This window comes from Pelodiscus sinensis, chromosome 1 (assembly GCF_052426305.1).
Source record: "Pelodiscus sinensis isolate ZL-2025 chromosome 1, ASM5242630v1, whole genome shotgun sequence".
Classification (NCBI taxonomy): domain Eukaryota; kingdom Metazoa; phylum Chordata; order Testudines; family Trionychidae; genus Pelodiscus; species Pelodiscus sinensis.
Genome location: NC_143052.1, coordinates 188438038 through 188454062, shown reverse-complemented (window position 1 = coordinate 188454062; position 16025 = coordinate 188438038). Strand labels below are relative to the sequence as shown.

The 16025-nt window shown below is 46.2% G+C and overlaps 1 protein-coding gene across 6 annotated transcripts; it reads left to right on the top strand.

Moving 5' to 3' along the window:
* Window positions 1-452: 452 nt before the first annotated feature.
* DNAJC28 (DnaJ heat shock protein family (Hsp40) member C28) lies at window positions 453-6464 on the top strand. 6 transcript variants are annotated; one of them, XM_075911041.2, is made up of 3 exons: window positions 453-605; window positions 3758-3898; window positions 5098-6464. In XM_075911041.2, the coding sequence occupies exon 3, from the start codon at window positions 5133-5135 to the stop codon at window positions 6267-6269; it is 1137 nt and encodes a 378-aa protein (XP_075767156.2). In that variant the 5' UTR covers window positions 453-605; window positions 3758-3898; window positions 5098-5132; the 3' UTR covers window positions 6270-6464. The 6 variants fall into 6 exon arrangements, with proteins under 6 accessions (XP_075767156.2, XP_075767131.2, XP_075767164.2 ...); XM_075911016.2 differs by having other exon boundaries at window positions 5085-6464; XM_075911026.2 differs by lacking the exon at window positions 453-605 and adding an exon at window positions 625-865 and having other exon boundaries at window positions 5085-6464.
* The last annotated feature ends 9561 nt before the right edge of the window (window positions 6465-16025 follow it).

Here is a 16025-nt window from a genome sequence, read left to right as displayed (position 1 = left end):
CCATATTGCTAAGCGCAACAAAGCAATGCTGGCCTAGCCGGGGTTCCTCGTTCTGCTTCGGGGGGGGGGGGGCATTTAGGCACCAACTGCCTGGGCTTTCCAAAAACCCGAGGTGTTACCAGGCTGCTAACCCAGCAAAGAAGCCCGCAGCCGGGGCTACTGAGGGGGTCGCAGCGGCTGCACATGCAGGGGGGGGGAATGTTAATTTCCCGCAGCAGCAGCGCTGCATGGCAGGGGCTGGAGCAGCGTCCCGGCTCGCGCAGCCTCGCACGGGGTCGCCCGCCCGGCCCCTGCGCGTTCCCTCCGGCTCACGGCAGCGGGTCACACAAACCCAGAAGCAGTCACGTGGTAAGCGCGCGGGGTGGGGGGGAGGGGACGAGCAGGTACCAGGGCGGCCTCTGCCTAAGGAGTCGGGACCACATATCCCACAATTCCAAACGCCACAAAAGCCGGCGCGCGCCAGCCCTGTTGGAAGTGGGAGGGGGCGTTTAGTTCTGCGACAGCCGTTAGGCTCCGTCCCTGAGCGCGGGCTGAAAGGAGCTGCCCTTCCGGAGACTCTCTCTCCGTCTACGCATGCTCCAATGACGGGTGGCGGGAGGGGCCAGGTGAGGCGGGCGGTAGCAGTAGCGGCGGTGGGGGACGGGTGAGGGGCTTAGGGGGTGACAGCGGCGGGCCTGTGCTGGGACCTTGGCGGGGAGCGGGGGCTGCTGTCCGCGCTCTGCTGGCAGGGCCCCTTCCCCCCCCCCCCATCCCGCCTCTGAGCCCCCGGCTGTGCGGGCCGGTGTCAGGTCTCGCGCCGAGCTGTTAATGTGTCACCGCGCGCTCGCGGGAAGCAGCTGTTACGCAGGGTGATCCCACGTCACTGGTCTGTAGCCCCCCCCCCCTGCAAAAAAAATGTCTCCCAGCGTTATGGCGCCGCTGGCGGTTACTGTCGTTGGGGGGGGGGGGGGGGGGGTTGCGCTTTAGGAAAAGCGTTGCCAGACAATCCGTTATCCCGCAACCCGCAAACCCAGAGCAGCGGCTCTCTAAGTGCAGGCCAGGGCGCCAGAGCGGATTGCCAGGGCTGGCCCAGGGTGGCCCAAAGCCTGAGCCACAAATCCAAGGGCGTTAGCTTGGGGCAGTCCAGGTTGCACTCGCGCTGAATATCAGGGTTCAGGTTACAGGCCCCCCTGCCTGGTGGTGAAGCCTTTGGGTTTACACCCCCTGCCCAAGGTAACGGCACTCTAGCCCTTATCCCCACCCAGGATGGCGTGGCTCATACGGGCTCAGGCTTCAGTCCCCTCTTCCTGGGTTGTATAGTCATTTTTGTTATCCGAAGATTGTCACAGTGTAATGAAGCAAAACGCAGGACAATGTAGCACTTTAAAGACTAACAAGATGGTTTATTAGATGATGAGCTTTCGTGGGCCAGACCCACTTCCTCAGATCAAACAGTGGAAGAAAGTAGTCACAACCATATATACCAAAGGATACAATTAAAAAAATGAACACATATGAAAAGGACAAATCACATTTCAGAACAGAAGGGGGAAGGGGGGAGAAGGAAGTTAACTTTCCTCACCTCTAATATCATTAATTCACAGACACTTACCTTCCTTCCTTCCCTCCCCCCCCCCCATCCCCCTTCTGTTCTGAAATGTGATTTGTCCTTTTCATATGTGTTCATTTTTTTAATTGTATCCTTTGGTATATATGGTTGTGACTATTTTCTTCCACTATTTGATCTGAGGAAGTGGGTCTGGCCCACAAAAGCTCATCATCTAATAAACCATCTTGTTAGTCTTTAAAGTGCTACATAGTCCTGCATTTTGCTTCAGCTACACCAGACTAACACGGCTACATTTCTATTACTATTCTACAGTGTAATGAAGTTTGAGAACCCTTGATCTAGAGCACTGGTTGTCAAACTTTTTGGACCACAGCCCACCCTGCTCAATGCAGATCTTCTGTGGACCACCAGCCAATTATCCATGATGACAAAATGGGTCCAAGTGGAGGTGCAGGGTCTGGCTGGGAGGTTGGGTGCAGGAGTGAACTGAGGTTAGAGGGGTCTAGGATGGAGAGTGCAGGTGCTTCCCCTCACTCCTAGGTTCACCCCTGCCCCTGCTGCTCCGGTTGGCCATGATTCTGGCCAATGGGAGCAGAGCAGAAAGCCTCCAGGCGAGTGGTTTCCTGTGCTGCCATTCCCTCATCCGAATGTTTAAGAGAGGGAACTCAGCTTTCTGACCCTGTGAGGCTCACTCTCCATCCCTGCAGTAGGTGCTGGTGCTGGTGCCCCAACCTCACTAGGGGTGGGTGGCTGGAGTGTCAGTGTAGGCTCCCCAGTGTAGGAGGGGGTGAGCCCCAAGTCTGCGGACCACCTGCAAGACGGTTGTGGACCACACTTTGAGAATCAGTGATCTAGAGTAATCCTTTTGCTGTGAGCAAAGTGAAGCCAAGCCTAGACCACAGACTGTATACAGTAGAGTTACAGTTTTGCTTGGACATATACCTGAAGGCTTCATCACATCACATAATATTTAATTAAATATTAATCTTTAATTCCTGGAGACTCCATGGCAATCCTGAAGATTTGGCAGGCAACAGTTATACCAAACTAATCACACTTGTAGGCAACTCTGTTTTGACAGGCAAGCTTTTCCTCTTGATTTAACCACCACCTCTTGAATAGGTGGATTAACTATCTTTATTTAATCTCTTCAGCAGCATGGCTGCATTGGTGCAGCTACAGTGTTTGAATGTAGTGTTTGCAGATGGAAATGTTCATATAATGGACATTCATTAAACAGCAATCATATTTTCTCACAGATGCCTCTGTCATATGTTTCAGGATTAAGACCAAAATCACCATAATGATGAGGATGCCATTTTTGTTAAATACTTCTTGTAATGCACAATATTACAAAATACATAACAGTTCTTACATAAATATTATGCATAAAGCATCACAAACAGCTGCATATAATATTATACATAATCACAGCAGCTTTTGTTTAAAATAATCAGCAATGGAGTATAGCTTAAAGATGTAAATAATAGTTTTCAAGAGTAGTGTAGCATGTATTTTTAAGTGATACTTAGAATCTGAATTTTTCCCAATCATTATAAATATAAGGCAAGTCTAATTTTGAACCTGATCTGCTTTACTAGCACAGCAACTCCAACTGGCTAATAGACATAAAAACTTTCAACACACTAAGGCTACGTCTACATTGGCCTCTTTTCCGGAAGGGGCATGGTAATTTTTGAAATCGCAATAGGGAAATGCGCGGGGGATTTAAATATCCCCCGCGGCATTTAAATAAAAATGTCCGCCGCTTTTTTCCGGCTTTTAGAAAAGCCGGAAAAGAGCGTCTACACTGGCCCCGATCCTCTGGAAAAAAAGCCCTTTTCCGGAGGATCTTATTCCTACTTTGAAGTAGGAATAAGATCCTCCGGAAAAGGGCTTTTTTTCCGGAGGATCGGGGCCAGTGTAGACGCTCTTTTCCGGCTTTTTTAAAAGCCGGAAAAAAGCGGCGGACATTTTTATTTAAATGCCGCGGGGGATATTTAAATCCCCCGCGCATTTCCCTATTGCGATTTCAAAAATTACCATGCCCCTTCCGGAAAAGGGGCCAATGTAGACGAGCCCCATCTATTTTGAGTATATGGAAAAACAGTTATGCAAAGTTGTAATGGTTTTGCCCTCTGACTAATGCACTCAGATCTAAAAGATGCTCTGTTGATCTTATCTAACATATTTTCATTCATTTTTAAGGCAACAAGGAATCAATGATCTAGTCCAACCTCCTGCATAACCAAAGCTATAAGAATTAACAGCATTTGTGTTTATAATAAGAAAGTATGTATGTGTGGAGTTGTACCTTACAAGGTATTCAGGACAGATAATCAACACTGAGTGAGTGCTTCTAATCTTGCTTCTGTTCAGAATGGTTATTCCAAATAGCCCGCAAGCTGCAGAAAAATTAAGTAATACAACTTGTTGATACAAGTTATTGATACAACTTGTTCAGTTTTGTGTCTTGAAATGCCAGTTGACACACACAAGACTTGTGGGTGATGGTGACCATGAAAATGAGGATGATTTTTGTGCAATCATAGGCTGATGATTTTCATTAACAATAATTGGTTGTTTCAGTGATGTATTAAGTTCCTAGTTTTTGTTTGCTTCATACTTTCTATAATTGATTTTTGTATGAAAAATTATTTTATGTAAGTGTTTGAAAAAAGAATTGCTTTGGGATCCCACTGCTTTCAAGAGCCAATTTTCTTACCAGAATTAAAGTTAAGACATTATTGGTCTTTTCTTTTATTACTAAAAAGTTAATGTTCTAGATTTATTTTATGTAGATTTATTTTATTGTATCTTCTGTTGATACAGAATTCAGCTGGTTAGTACTTCATGTATTTAAAGCCTGCCTAAAATGCAGTTGTATTGGCAGGGCTCCGTTATTACGGTTATGTCCCCAATAGCAATGTAAAGTTTTAACTGGTTAATCTATGCCCAGCCTGGCACTGTAGGTGGGGAGCTGCTTGAGCCCAGCTGAGCACCCTGTAGAGGGTTGCTTTAGCCCACCTGGGCTGGTACAGTCCCTCCCTCCCCCCCGTACTTCTGGCCGAGGGGGTCCGGCTAGATAAACAGTTAAATCTATAATTTAACTGGTTAACAATTTACACAGGATTTTACATCTCTAGTCTCCAACATAGTTCTACAGTTCTCTGCAATGTGGAAAGGACCTGTTTTTTAAGAAACCTGCTAAAATGTTGTACCTGTCTAAAGCTTATATGATATTTACAGTCCAAATTGCTTTTTTGCAATTTTATGAGAGCTGTGCTGCAAATGAATTTTCATGTATTGTATATGCAGGATTGTTCTGTGTGTAAATAGTATTAATGTGCTGTTACTCTCTTCTAGAAAAGCATATGACTGACAATTGTCCTTTAAATAAAAATCTTGTGTGAAAATTGATCTGAATTTTAATACACTTTTGAAGTAAAGGAAAATAACTGATTAATATCAGAATTTTTTTAAGAATCAATAATGGCTTTTAAAATTCAATACATTAGTTTTATTTTATTTTCAGTGTTTTTTAACAGGTCCTTGTTTAGGATGTAGAAGCATCTGAAGAAATATGAAGTGGCTTTGTTTCGTGTTGACAAAAAAAATTCCATGTCATCTCTGGGCACTTTCCACAATGATTCCCAAAACAGTAAACCAATTTCCTAATCCCTATATCATTGACCATAAATGGTTGTCAAGTTATAAACCTAAAAATAGTCTCAAAGACTGTTACAGACTTCTTAAACTTCAGGAGGGGTGTTCTCTAGATGATGTAAGAAATTCATTTCGAAATCTTGCCAAACAGTATCATCCAGACAGTGGTTCTGTCACAGCTGATTCTGCAATGTTTATGCAGATAGAAGAAGCATACAGAACTGTGCTTTCTGATGTGGCCAAGAAAATGAAATCAAGTGAATGCGAAGAGGAAGAAGAAGCCAAATTAAAATCCAAAGCACCACAGCACCGGCAGTATTTAAGTTTTGAAGGTGTTGGTTTTGGGACACCCAGTCAAAGAGAGAGACAGTACATGCAGTTTAGAGTAGACCGTGCAGCTGAGCAGGTGATGGAATATCGAAAGCAGAAATTTGAGAGCCAGTATGCTATGAACACTATGATAGCCAAAGATGTCAAGCAGAGTAAGAAGATAAAAATAACCCAAGCAATTGAGCGTTTGGTTGAGGACCTCATCCAGGAATCAATGGCCAAAGGAGACTTTGATAACCTCAGTGGTAAAGGAAAACCATTGCAGAAATTTTCATATTGTCCGCATATTGATCCTATGACTCACAACCTGAACAGAATTCTTATAGATAATGGATACCAACCAGAATGGATTCTGATGCAGAAAGAAATACGAGAAACTATTGAAGAACTAAGAAATAACATAGTAGCATCTAGGAATAAACTTGGAGAGCCAATGACAGCATTTAGACAGAAGCAATGGAATCAGATTTGTGAACAATTAATAGAAGATATCAAAAAACTAAACAAAAGAATTAATGACTTCAATTTAATTGTTCCTATTCTGAACAGACAAATGGTTCATTTTAATGCAGACAAAGAAATTGCTCGAGCGCAGAAAGCTTATGAGATCCTGATCGAAAAAACAAAGGCCACTAATGTGGATACAAAAGAAAATGAACAGGAAAATAACATGTTTACACTTAAATCCAGATTTTTGAAGTGGATACATCTTATGATGAAATAAAAGGGTACATCTGTGTTGATTAAATATTGAATGTTCTTAATTATTTTGTAGTTTTGGAGAGAATTTTTCAGGTTTGCTGAAAATATAAAACCTACCTGTTTAATATATATAGAAGGAATCTTGCTGTCAGATCTGGCTCTCCAGGTAGTTAGTGTAAAAACTGCGTTAGAATAAATAAATTTTCTCAGCAAGTTTTGCTTTTGTCAGGATTCTTCTTCTTCTTCTGCATTTATCAAACCAATATTTTATTTGGGTAAAACAAATAATTAAACCACCTAAAGGTACTATTATCTTTACTTTGCAAATTAGGAAATGGAGATGCAAAGAAATGACTGCAAATTAGCAACAGAACCAATAATAGAATCTATATAATTTGACTTTTCATCCTGTGAGCTATTCCTTGAACTTTAACATTCTTAGTTTGAATGCTCACTTCAAGATTTTTAAAAGAGCCTTTTTAAATAATACATTTTCTTATTTGAAAAATATTGGGGTCCGAGACTGTTTTCTGGTATAAGGAATTGTGGCTAGTATTTGAGTCCCTGCATGAATGAGATTGTATATATTTCTTTAGATAAGTAGACTGGGACTGCTGGGAGCTTAGGGTATGTCTAGACTACATGGCTCCATCGATGGAGCCATGTAAACTAGTTTTCCCAGCATAGTCAATGAAGTGGGGATTTAAATAATTCCCGCTTCATTAAAATAAACATGGCCGCCATGCAGTGCCAACGATCAGCTGATCTGGCACAGCACGGCAGTCTAGACGTGGATCTATCGGCTGGGGAAGCCTTTGGCGACTGATCCCTTATGCCTCATGAAACAAGAAAAATTCAAGTGGTTACATTTTGGGTATTTCAATATTAAATGACCCTAGTGATGGCCGAAATGGGTATATTTTTATTTTGTCTTATGACTAGCAATCCTCAAAGCCTTCCCCCGCAACCCTTTGAGTGCTGGAATATGTTATTTTAGCATCTCAAGGAAGACTTTGGCCTTTCACAAATCGTGTGCTCATTTTAGACGTCACTGTTGTATTCTAATAAGAGTGTCTGCTCATTTATTGAAGAGTGTAAGTGACAGCTAATTGTTCTTGTTTATAAATTTAGGGCTTAATTACAGCAGATATGTACTGAAAAGATTGTAACGTCTGTTTCTTCGGATGGCCTATGGAATTTGACTGGCATTGCTAATTAAACTAATTCAACGGTACCAACAAAATAATTTCTCATTTCTCAACTGCTAACAATAGTGAACATGTGAACATATTCAGGTTTAAAAAAGTGTCATCAAAATGGTCAGACACAAGATCTGCTTTTCTACCATTTACCCAGATGTTGGTAGGGGAAAAAAATTACTTGCCGCTGGCATGTGAGAGTATACTTTTGCAAGGCTGATATAAATATCAGTTTTCTGAATATTCTAGGCCATAAAAATATCCTGCTTGCTAATCAGCATTTCTAAAGTACTTAGCACCATAATAGCTAAGAACTTTGTTTGAATTATACAAACCCAAGAAACAACTGCCCAAAGAGCAGTAAATTCTCCATCCCATGTGAGGTCTAGTAATGGGTGTCTAATCTTAGTTTGATTAAAGTTCACTGTTTGTTCTGTCTTGTGGGGAAAATGAAATTAAGATACTATTTCCACATACAAAGTAATGTCTGTCTAAATGGACAAAGATTATGTGAGTAATTACTAGATAGAAAATACTTTGAAATGCATGTCTAAATGAAATCTTAATAGTCCCCCCTCTTGCATAAGCTGTTCTTCCTCCTCTTTTCAGGAAGAACGGCTCTTGCACAAGAGGGGGTTTTTGTGCAAAAAGAAGCTGTCTACACAGCTCCTTTTTGTACAAAAGTGGCCCCTAATTAATTATGCAAATGAAGTGCAATAGTATGCTAATCTGTGCTTCATTTGCATAGGCTTTTGTGCAAGAAGGAAGCAGTATAGATGTAGCCAGAATGATTTAAACTTAGGCAGGACTACCATGCCTCCAAGGTTTTCGGGGCATGGAAGCAGACTGAACAAAGAAGATTGAGTAAATAAAGGGAAAAAAAGTGAACCTAGTTGCGATCAGGGTATATTTCTTTGAAACTGTTTTCCCATGTTTGTGGCTTTTCCTTGCCTAGATTCCCACAGCACTAAATATGGGGAGGCCCTCACCTGCCCATAGTTGAGATTAGCAGAAACTTTGTTTGGGAGTGATGAAAGTTGAGAGATGTGACCAAAGCAGGATACACAGCCAGGGCCAGCCTTAGGCCAATTCGCTCGATTCCTCTGAATAGGGCCCCGCGCCTAAAGGGGCCCTGCGCCCTGATCCCAGAAGTGTACCGGGTGCGAGGGGCGTCAAGTTAATATTCAGAGTTGGGGGCCCTGCTCCAGCAATATGTGGAGCTGGGTCTCTTCCCCCGGCTCTTCCTGGAGGGGGCTCCGGCCCCCACCTGCCGGCTCCCCCGCGCGTTCTCTCACCCCGCCCCCAGAGCGTCCCCCTCGGCCCCATCCCTCCCTCCCGTGTGCAGCTCTCAGTGCGGATCCCTCTTGCCCGCTGCTGCTGCTCCTGCCATATGCAGCGTTTGCAGGTGAGCAGGGTGGACGCCCAGGCATGATGTGACGTCACGGCTCAGGACTTTAAAATTCCTTGGCACCGCGTGGCCTAGTTCTGGGTTCAGAGTCCGGGGCCCAAGCACAGACTCTGGCCCCACAAAGTGGAAGGCAGAAGGGGGGGAGGGAGGAGGTGGGAGAGGAAGGGGCTTGTGCGGAGGGGGAGGGGGGGAAGACGAAGAAAGAGGAAGGCACCAAGAGACAGGGTGGAGGAGAGAGAAATGCCAAGGGGCCAACTGCAGACAATGAGGAAAAGGGCAGGAGCGGAGATGTCAGTGGGAGGGGGGGACAGGGTGATGCTGGGAGGGGAGAGGAGGGGGAGGAAGGTGCTGGGAGAAGGCTAGAAAGAAGGGGTGGGCATGAGAAAGGTGAGGATGGAGCAAGTCGTGTGAGGGCACCGAGGGGCAGAAGGGGAACGGGGCAGAGAGGTGAGGGGGTGGGCATCAGGGAAAAAGAGGGCAAAGGGGGCAGGGCAGTAAGGGAAGGGGAAGGCACCACGAGGGAGCAGGGCTAAGGGAAGGTGCAAGTGCCAGGGGATTCTGGGGTGAAACAGAAGGAAAGACACCTGCAGGGGAGGGACCAGCATCAGAGGAGAGAGGCAGGACAGGTGTGTAGAGGGAGGTGTTAGAAGAGGGGATGAGGAGTGGTGGCTCTCATGATCGGAATGGGGCTACTGGAGGAGTGGGCACGGGGGAGAGAAGGGCTGGTAGAGAGGGGTAGATTGCAGGAGGGCTGAGAGCAGTAAGAAGGGAAGGAGTCAGGACAGTAGAGGAGGGTGAGGAGTTGGGGGGCAGCAGGCACCAGGGGAGCTGATGGAACAAGGGGAGGAGACATAGTTTCCTGCATCCTACATTGCGAATTAAGGAACAAGCCACTTCCACACACCATAAGGGCCCACTCTACTAGGGCAATGGCTCTTTGGCAGCTTTCCTAAGGGGAATTCCCCTAAAAGACATTTGTCGAGTGGGCCACTTAGTCGTTGGACCTTACATTCGCAAAACACTACGTGCTATCAAACATACTTATGACTGACGCAGCAGTAGCCACTACAGTTCTTTCCACAGTGGAAACTCGTTGGCTACGTCTACACTGGCCCCTTTTCCGGAAGGGGCATGTAAATTTCACTAGTCGTCGTAGGGAAATCCGCGGGGGATTTAAATATCCCCCGCGGCATTTAAATAAAAATGTCCGCCGCTTTTTTCCGGCTTTTAAAAAAGCCGGAAAAGAGCGTCTACTGGCCCCGATCCTCCGGAAAAAGTGCCCTTTTCCGGAGGCTCTTATTCTTACTTTGAAGTAGGAATAAGAGCCTCCGGAAAAGGGCACTTTTTCCGGAGGATCGGGGCCAGTCTAGACGCTCTTTTCCGGCTTTTTTAAAAGCCGGAAAAAAGCGGCGGACATTTTTATTTAAATGCCGCGGGGGATATTTAAATCCCCCGCGGATTTCCCTACAACGACTAGTGAAATTTACATGCCCCTTCCGGAAAAGGGGCCAGTGTAGACGTAGCCATTGACTCTGAACCCGCCGCCTTCAGTCTGGCTACTGCTGTGGAGTCACCCACAGTGGAGCACCCACGTGGACACTACCCAAAGAAGAAGAAGAAGTTACTCACCTTGTGCAGTAACGATGGTTCTTCAAGGTGTGTGTCCCCATGGGTGCTCCATGACCCGCCCTCCTCCCCTCTTCGGAGTCTGTTGTTTATGTCTTCCAGGCCTCGATGATCAGGAGGAACTGGCGGAGCTGGACCGCGCAACCAGAAATGGTGCAAAAAGCCACAAGATGGCTGCGGCACATGCGCAGTCCGGCAGACAACGGCTAAAAGATCTCCTATCTGCGGCGCCAGGACAAGCTCGACACCCACAGTGGAGCACCCACGGGGACACACACCTTAAAGAACCATTGTTACTACACAAGGTGAGTAACTTCTTTCTTCTTCAAAGAGTGTCCCAGTGGGTACTCCATAATATGTGTCTGTCTCGGCACCCCTGCACTTATAATTGGAAATTTTTAGCAGCAGTACCCTGGATGCCAATGCGCAGATGCGATGCTACTCATGCCATAGTGAGCGTGCCAACATGTGTGTCATCATCCACTCCTCAGTTCCTTCTCAACCACTTCATGCTTAGTAGGAACCCAGCAGCGCTACATTCTTTATAGCATTGTTATTAGTGTCGTTTTCTAGTTAGAATTTTCCCTAGTTAATTCAGGTGCTTTTCCTTCCTGCCTTTTCCTATTAAAAAAAATTATTTTCTTTCCGTATGTAATGCCAGATGTTAGCTGGTAGAGTCTCACAAAACAAATGTGCGTGTTAAAATGACTTGTGTATGTACAGCAGGATCAGCTTAAAAAAAAAGAAATGAGAAAGAGGAAGGGAATAAACAAAAAGGGGAAGCAAGGAAGCAATTAAAAATACTCAGAGGGGACAGAGACTGGAAGGATAGGAAACTAAGACTGAAACAATCAAGCAACACAACCCAAGACATGTAGAGAGATGTTAAATTAGCTGTCATTAGCTAGTTTAATCTCATTTTGAGCCTTGGCCTTTCTAATTTTGTCCCCACATATTTGTGTTTATATTAATACGTTGCAATTTGACCTAATTTCCACAAATGGGAGGTGAGGGACACCATTCCTATTCACCTTGGCTAATAAGCATTGGTGGACCTACCCTCTTGAATTTATCTAGTTCTTTTTTGAACCCTGTTGAAGTCCTAGTCTCTGGCAAAGAGTTTCACAGGTTGACTGTGTTTCATGAAGAAATACTTCCTTCTGTTTGTTCTAAACCTGCTACCTATTAATAAATAAAATAATAAAAATACTATTGCCCTCTTTTCTTCTTTACAGAATATAAAGAAGGTCTGACATCTTTTGTTTATTTCCTCCCATCTTTTTTAATGACAAATTCAAGCCTTGGCTGCTGTGTTTTCCCTGGAACAGTTGCCTCACAGGACAATTAGTAGGATCATGACATCATAAGTATCATACATGTGAAGGGAATTTAATTGTAAAGAAAATAATTTTTATTTGCTGCTTTTACAAGTTAATTGTATTTAATTCCCAGTGTTCTACCAATGATACAGAAATTCTTGTTAGTAAAGAGGAAATTCTCAGTCTGCTGCGTCCTCCAAATTAGACATGATAGTCCTGATAGCCTAAGGTTAAAAAAAAATCCTTCCAGGTCTCTTTGTACAACATAAAAAAATAAAAAAGGGCAGATTACTTTGAGATGCCTCTGTGGCTCCAGGGTTGCCAACTGTCACAATTTTATCACAAATGTCATGACAGTTGGTGTTTTTCTTAAAATGCAGCTCAGCGAGATTATACTTACATTAAAGTATTGGGTTTTATTGAAAAAGAATAGTTTCTAGCTGTTATGTTGGCTGAAAAAATGTTAAAAATGTAAAATAATAGAACCTCAAAACCCAGAAGGCAAATACAAATCCCATGTGTGTGCATATACAGATTTAATCTCATTTTTTGTGGGGAGAGGGGGCAGTGAGGGATGGCATGGAGCCTCCTGGGCCACAGGGACCTAGTGAGCATTTCCTGAGATCTGCAATAAGCTCCTCTGGGACTCCACAACCCCCAACTCCAAGCTGCATCCTATACCACAATCTCCCATCCCCAGCTGCACCTCAACCTGCACCCCCACCAGAGCCCTGACCTTCCTGCTTGCATTCCTGTAGGCCAAGAGCCTCTACCCACGGCATCCCAACCTCTGCCCCAATCTGGTGAAAGTCAAGATGGTGTAGAGTGAGCAACAGAGGGAAGATGGAGTGAGAGGGGGCAGGGCCTTGTGGAAAGGGCAAAGCAGGGGTTCTCTGTTTTGTGCTATTAGAAAGTTGGCAACCCTATACCTGTATAACACAGGCCATAGAATTTCCTCAGAAGAATTCCAATAGCGCAGCTTTTATAAAAAAATCCGATCTGGATTTCAAAATTCTCAGGGATGACAAAACCACCGGAACCCTTGGTAAATTGTTCCAGTGGTTTACTTTCACTTTTAAAAATGTACGATGCCTTATTTTCGGTCTGAATTTGTCTGCTTTCAACTTCTAGCCCTTGGATCATGTTATACTTTTCTCTCCAGATAAGAGCCCGTTATTAAATATTTGTTCCCCAAGTAGTACACTGACCATCCATCCTGAATTTCCTGGGACAGTCCTGATTTTTAATGTCCTGTCCTGGTGCCCCATGAAGCACTGAAATGTCCTGGAAAGTCCCCAGGCTCCAAACGCAGCTAGAAGTGGCTATGCAGCTGATTCTCCTCCTCCTCCCCCGGCCAGGGGAATGTAGGCGTCAGGGATACTTCCCGGGCTTTCCCTGCAGCTGGAGAATCCAGCCAATAGTAGCATCAGGAGGCATTGCCAAATGGGAGCACGCAAAAGCAAGTAAGTGGCTGGGGGCTGGGAGGAGGGTGGACAAGCGGAATGCTACTCAGAAGGGCTGGTGTGGGCTCAGGGAACCGACACACAGCTCAGTTGGGCTTTGGGGGAAAGGAGGAGCCAGGAAGCCCAGTATGGGGGGTGGCAGCAAGGGGCCTGAAATGACCTCCCCATATCTGGTCCAACCCCTACCCCAAGTCTGCTCCTGCATCCTCCCTCTTGGCCAGACAACTTATCCGCGGTCTGCTCCTGTATTCTCCTTCCTGGCCAGAGTCTGCACCCTCCCTTTTGGCCAGACACCTAACCCCAGTCTGCTCCTGCCAGGTACCCTACCACCTAGTCTAGTCCTGCATCCACCATTGCTCCTGCACACTTGTGACCACACACTGCACCCTCTTTTTCTTTTGCTCCCTCCCCCTGGCCAGACACCCTACTCCTAGTCAGCTTCTGCCTCCTACCTTCTTCCAACATCCTGCACCCCATCCCACTCACTGACAGCCCTATCACACACTGAACCCCTCATTTTTGTCCCCACCCCAGAACCTAAGATGGCTCCATAAAAGCCACCAGAAAAGTAAATCTGACTTATGGGAAGACCTGAACCTCAGTCCTCCCTGTTCCTTCCCCTCACCTCTTCGGGCTGGACTGCCAGAGGAGTGAGGTGTCTCAGTGAGGGTTGGGGGTTTGGGGAGGTGTTCTTTTGCTCCTCATTTGTGTGGTCCCCAATTTATTTTTCTGTGGATCAATGGCCCCTGACCCAAAAAAGGTTCCCTACCCCTGCCATAAATAAAGAAAACATTGAAGTCTCTTGTGTTGGACATAAGTTAATATTTTATTGCATTTAAAATTAAGTTTGATAAACTAAGCATTTTAATCTTTTTAATAATTTAAATTCATTCATTCTTTCTAGCTGCAGCACTAGAAAAATGCCTCAGGTGTAATTAAGTACTTAACTGTGAGTTTCCATTAGCAGCTGGTTGTCTGCGGAAAGGTTTGCATTGAGCCAGGTGATCCACAGGCTAAAAAGTTTGAGAATCACTGAAAAAGAGGTGCTCATGGCCTCTCCCCCCTGAGAGACTGCCTCAGGCTCCCTGTTGCTCCAGAAGTGCCCACAGAGAGATTGGGTCTGTTACCATGGTGGTAAAATCACCATGTCACTCCAGTGTGGATGGACAGACTTTTTGTGAGACTTCCTCACTCAAGCAGTTGATGATTTAAACGTGTTAACATACTATGTGAAAACACTTTGGCTATGTCTACACTGCAGGCTTCTTGTACAAAAACCTGTGGAGCATCTACACTGCACGTGCGTTCTTAGCAAGTAAATTAACAATAAGGTGTCGGAACAGATGGCTTCTTGCATAAGAGTTAGTCCTCTCCCCATGAGGAATAAGCTCTCTTGCACAAGAGCTCTTGAGCAAGAAGGCAGTGTGGACGGAAAACAGGCAGTGTGACTAAAATGGCCATCAGAGCTTTCTTGCGCAAGAGACCGTCCACACTGCCATGGACGTTCTTCGGCAAAAAAGCACATATTTTGCGTAAAAGCACATGGCAGTGTGGACATGCTCTTGCGCAAGAACTCTTGTGCAAAACAGTTCTTGTGCAAGAAGCCTGCAGTGTAGACAGGGGTGGCCCGTGCCTATAGGCAAACTTGGCAGCCACCTAGGGCGCCACGTTAAATGGGGCACCAAATTCCCTGCCACTTCCTCTTCCTGTAACGCCTCACTTTGGCCCCGGAGGAGGAGCGCGGTGGCTTCCCTGCCCCGAAGGAGGGGTGAGTCGGCCCTGGAGGAGGAGCAGGGGGAATTGGCCCCGGGGGAGGCGGTGCGCGGGAGGGGGGATCGGCCCCAGGGGAGGAAGCACACAGGGATTTCCCTGCGCCATGGGAGGAGAGGGGTCAGCCCCGGGGGAGGCACACGCTGGCTTCCCCGTGTTGTGGGAGGCAGGGGCAATCCCAGGGGCGGTGGCACATGGGGGCTCCCTGCGCCGTGGGAGGAGACGCATGGGGGTTTCCCCGCACTGCGGGAGAGAGGGGATCGGCCTCTGGGGAGGCAGCACGTGGGGGTGTTCCCTGTGCCGCAGGAGGAGCAGGTCGGCCCCGGGGGAGGAGGTGCCCAGGGGGGTTTCCCTGCGCCGTGGGGGGGGGGGGGAGTAGCCCTGGGAGAGGCACGTGCTGGCTTCCCTCGGGGGTGGGGGGAGGAGGGGAGAATCCCGGCTGGCAACCCGTCTGCAGCAGGCCCTCTGTGGAGCTGGAGCAGCCTCCTTTTTGCAGCAGGTGGGGAGCTGTTCCAGTCCCCTCTGATTACCAGTTAATTGGAACTGGTAAGCATTATCCATTAAGAGGACTATGGAAGCTGTCCCATGAAATTGTGGGATAGTTCTAGCTGATTCCCAGGCCATGGGTCAAATGAGGCTTCATCTACACTGCCAAGTAATAGGTCTCTGATCCTGGATCTCATATTGAATGGAGGTTGAACCTTTAACACTTCAGTGTCATGGGACCCTAGGTCTGGACCCTGGGTTAATGGAATTGCAGTATAGTTACATGGGGGAGGCTCGTACGGGTCCAAACCCATTCCTAGTGGTAGGGGATGGTGGGAGGAGTTCTTAGATGGGTCACATGATACCTTACTTCTGGTCATGTGTTCACCTTGATCCTAAAAGTACTACCCCAGGGGGTGGGACTTCCTGTGGTAGGCAGACAGGGCCTAAGAGGAGTGATTAATGTGTCTCTTTTTGGTTCAGAAAACATGGTCTCCTACCACGTAG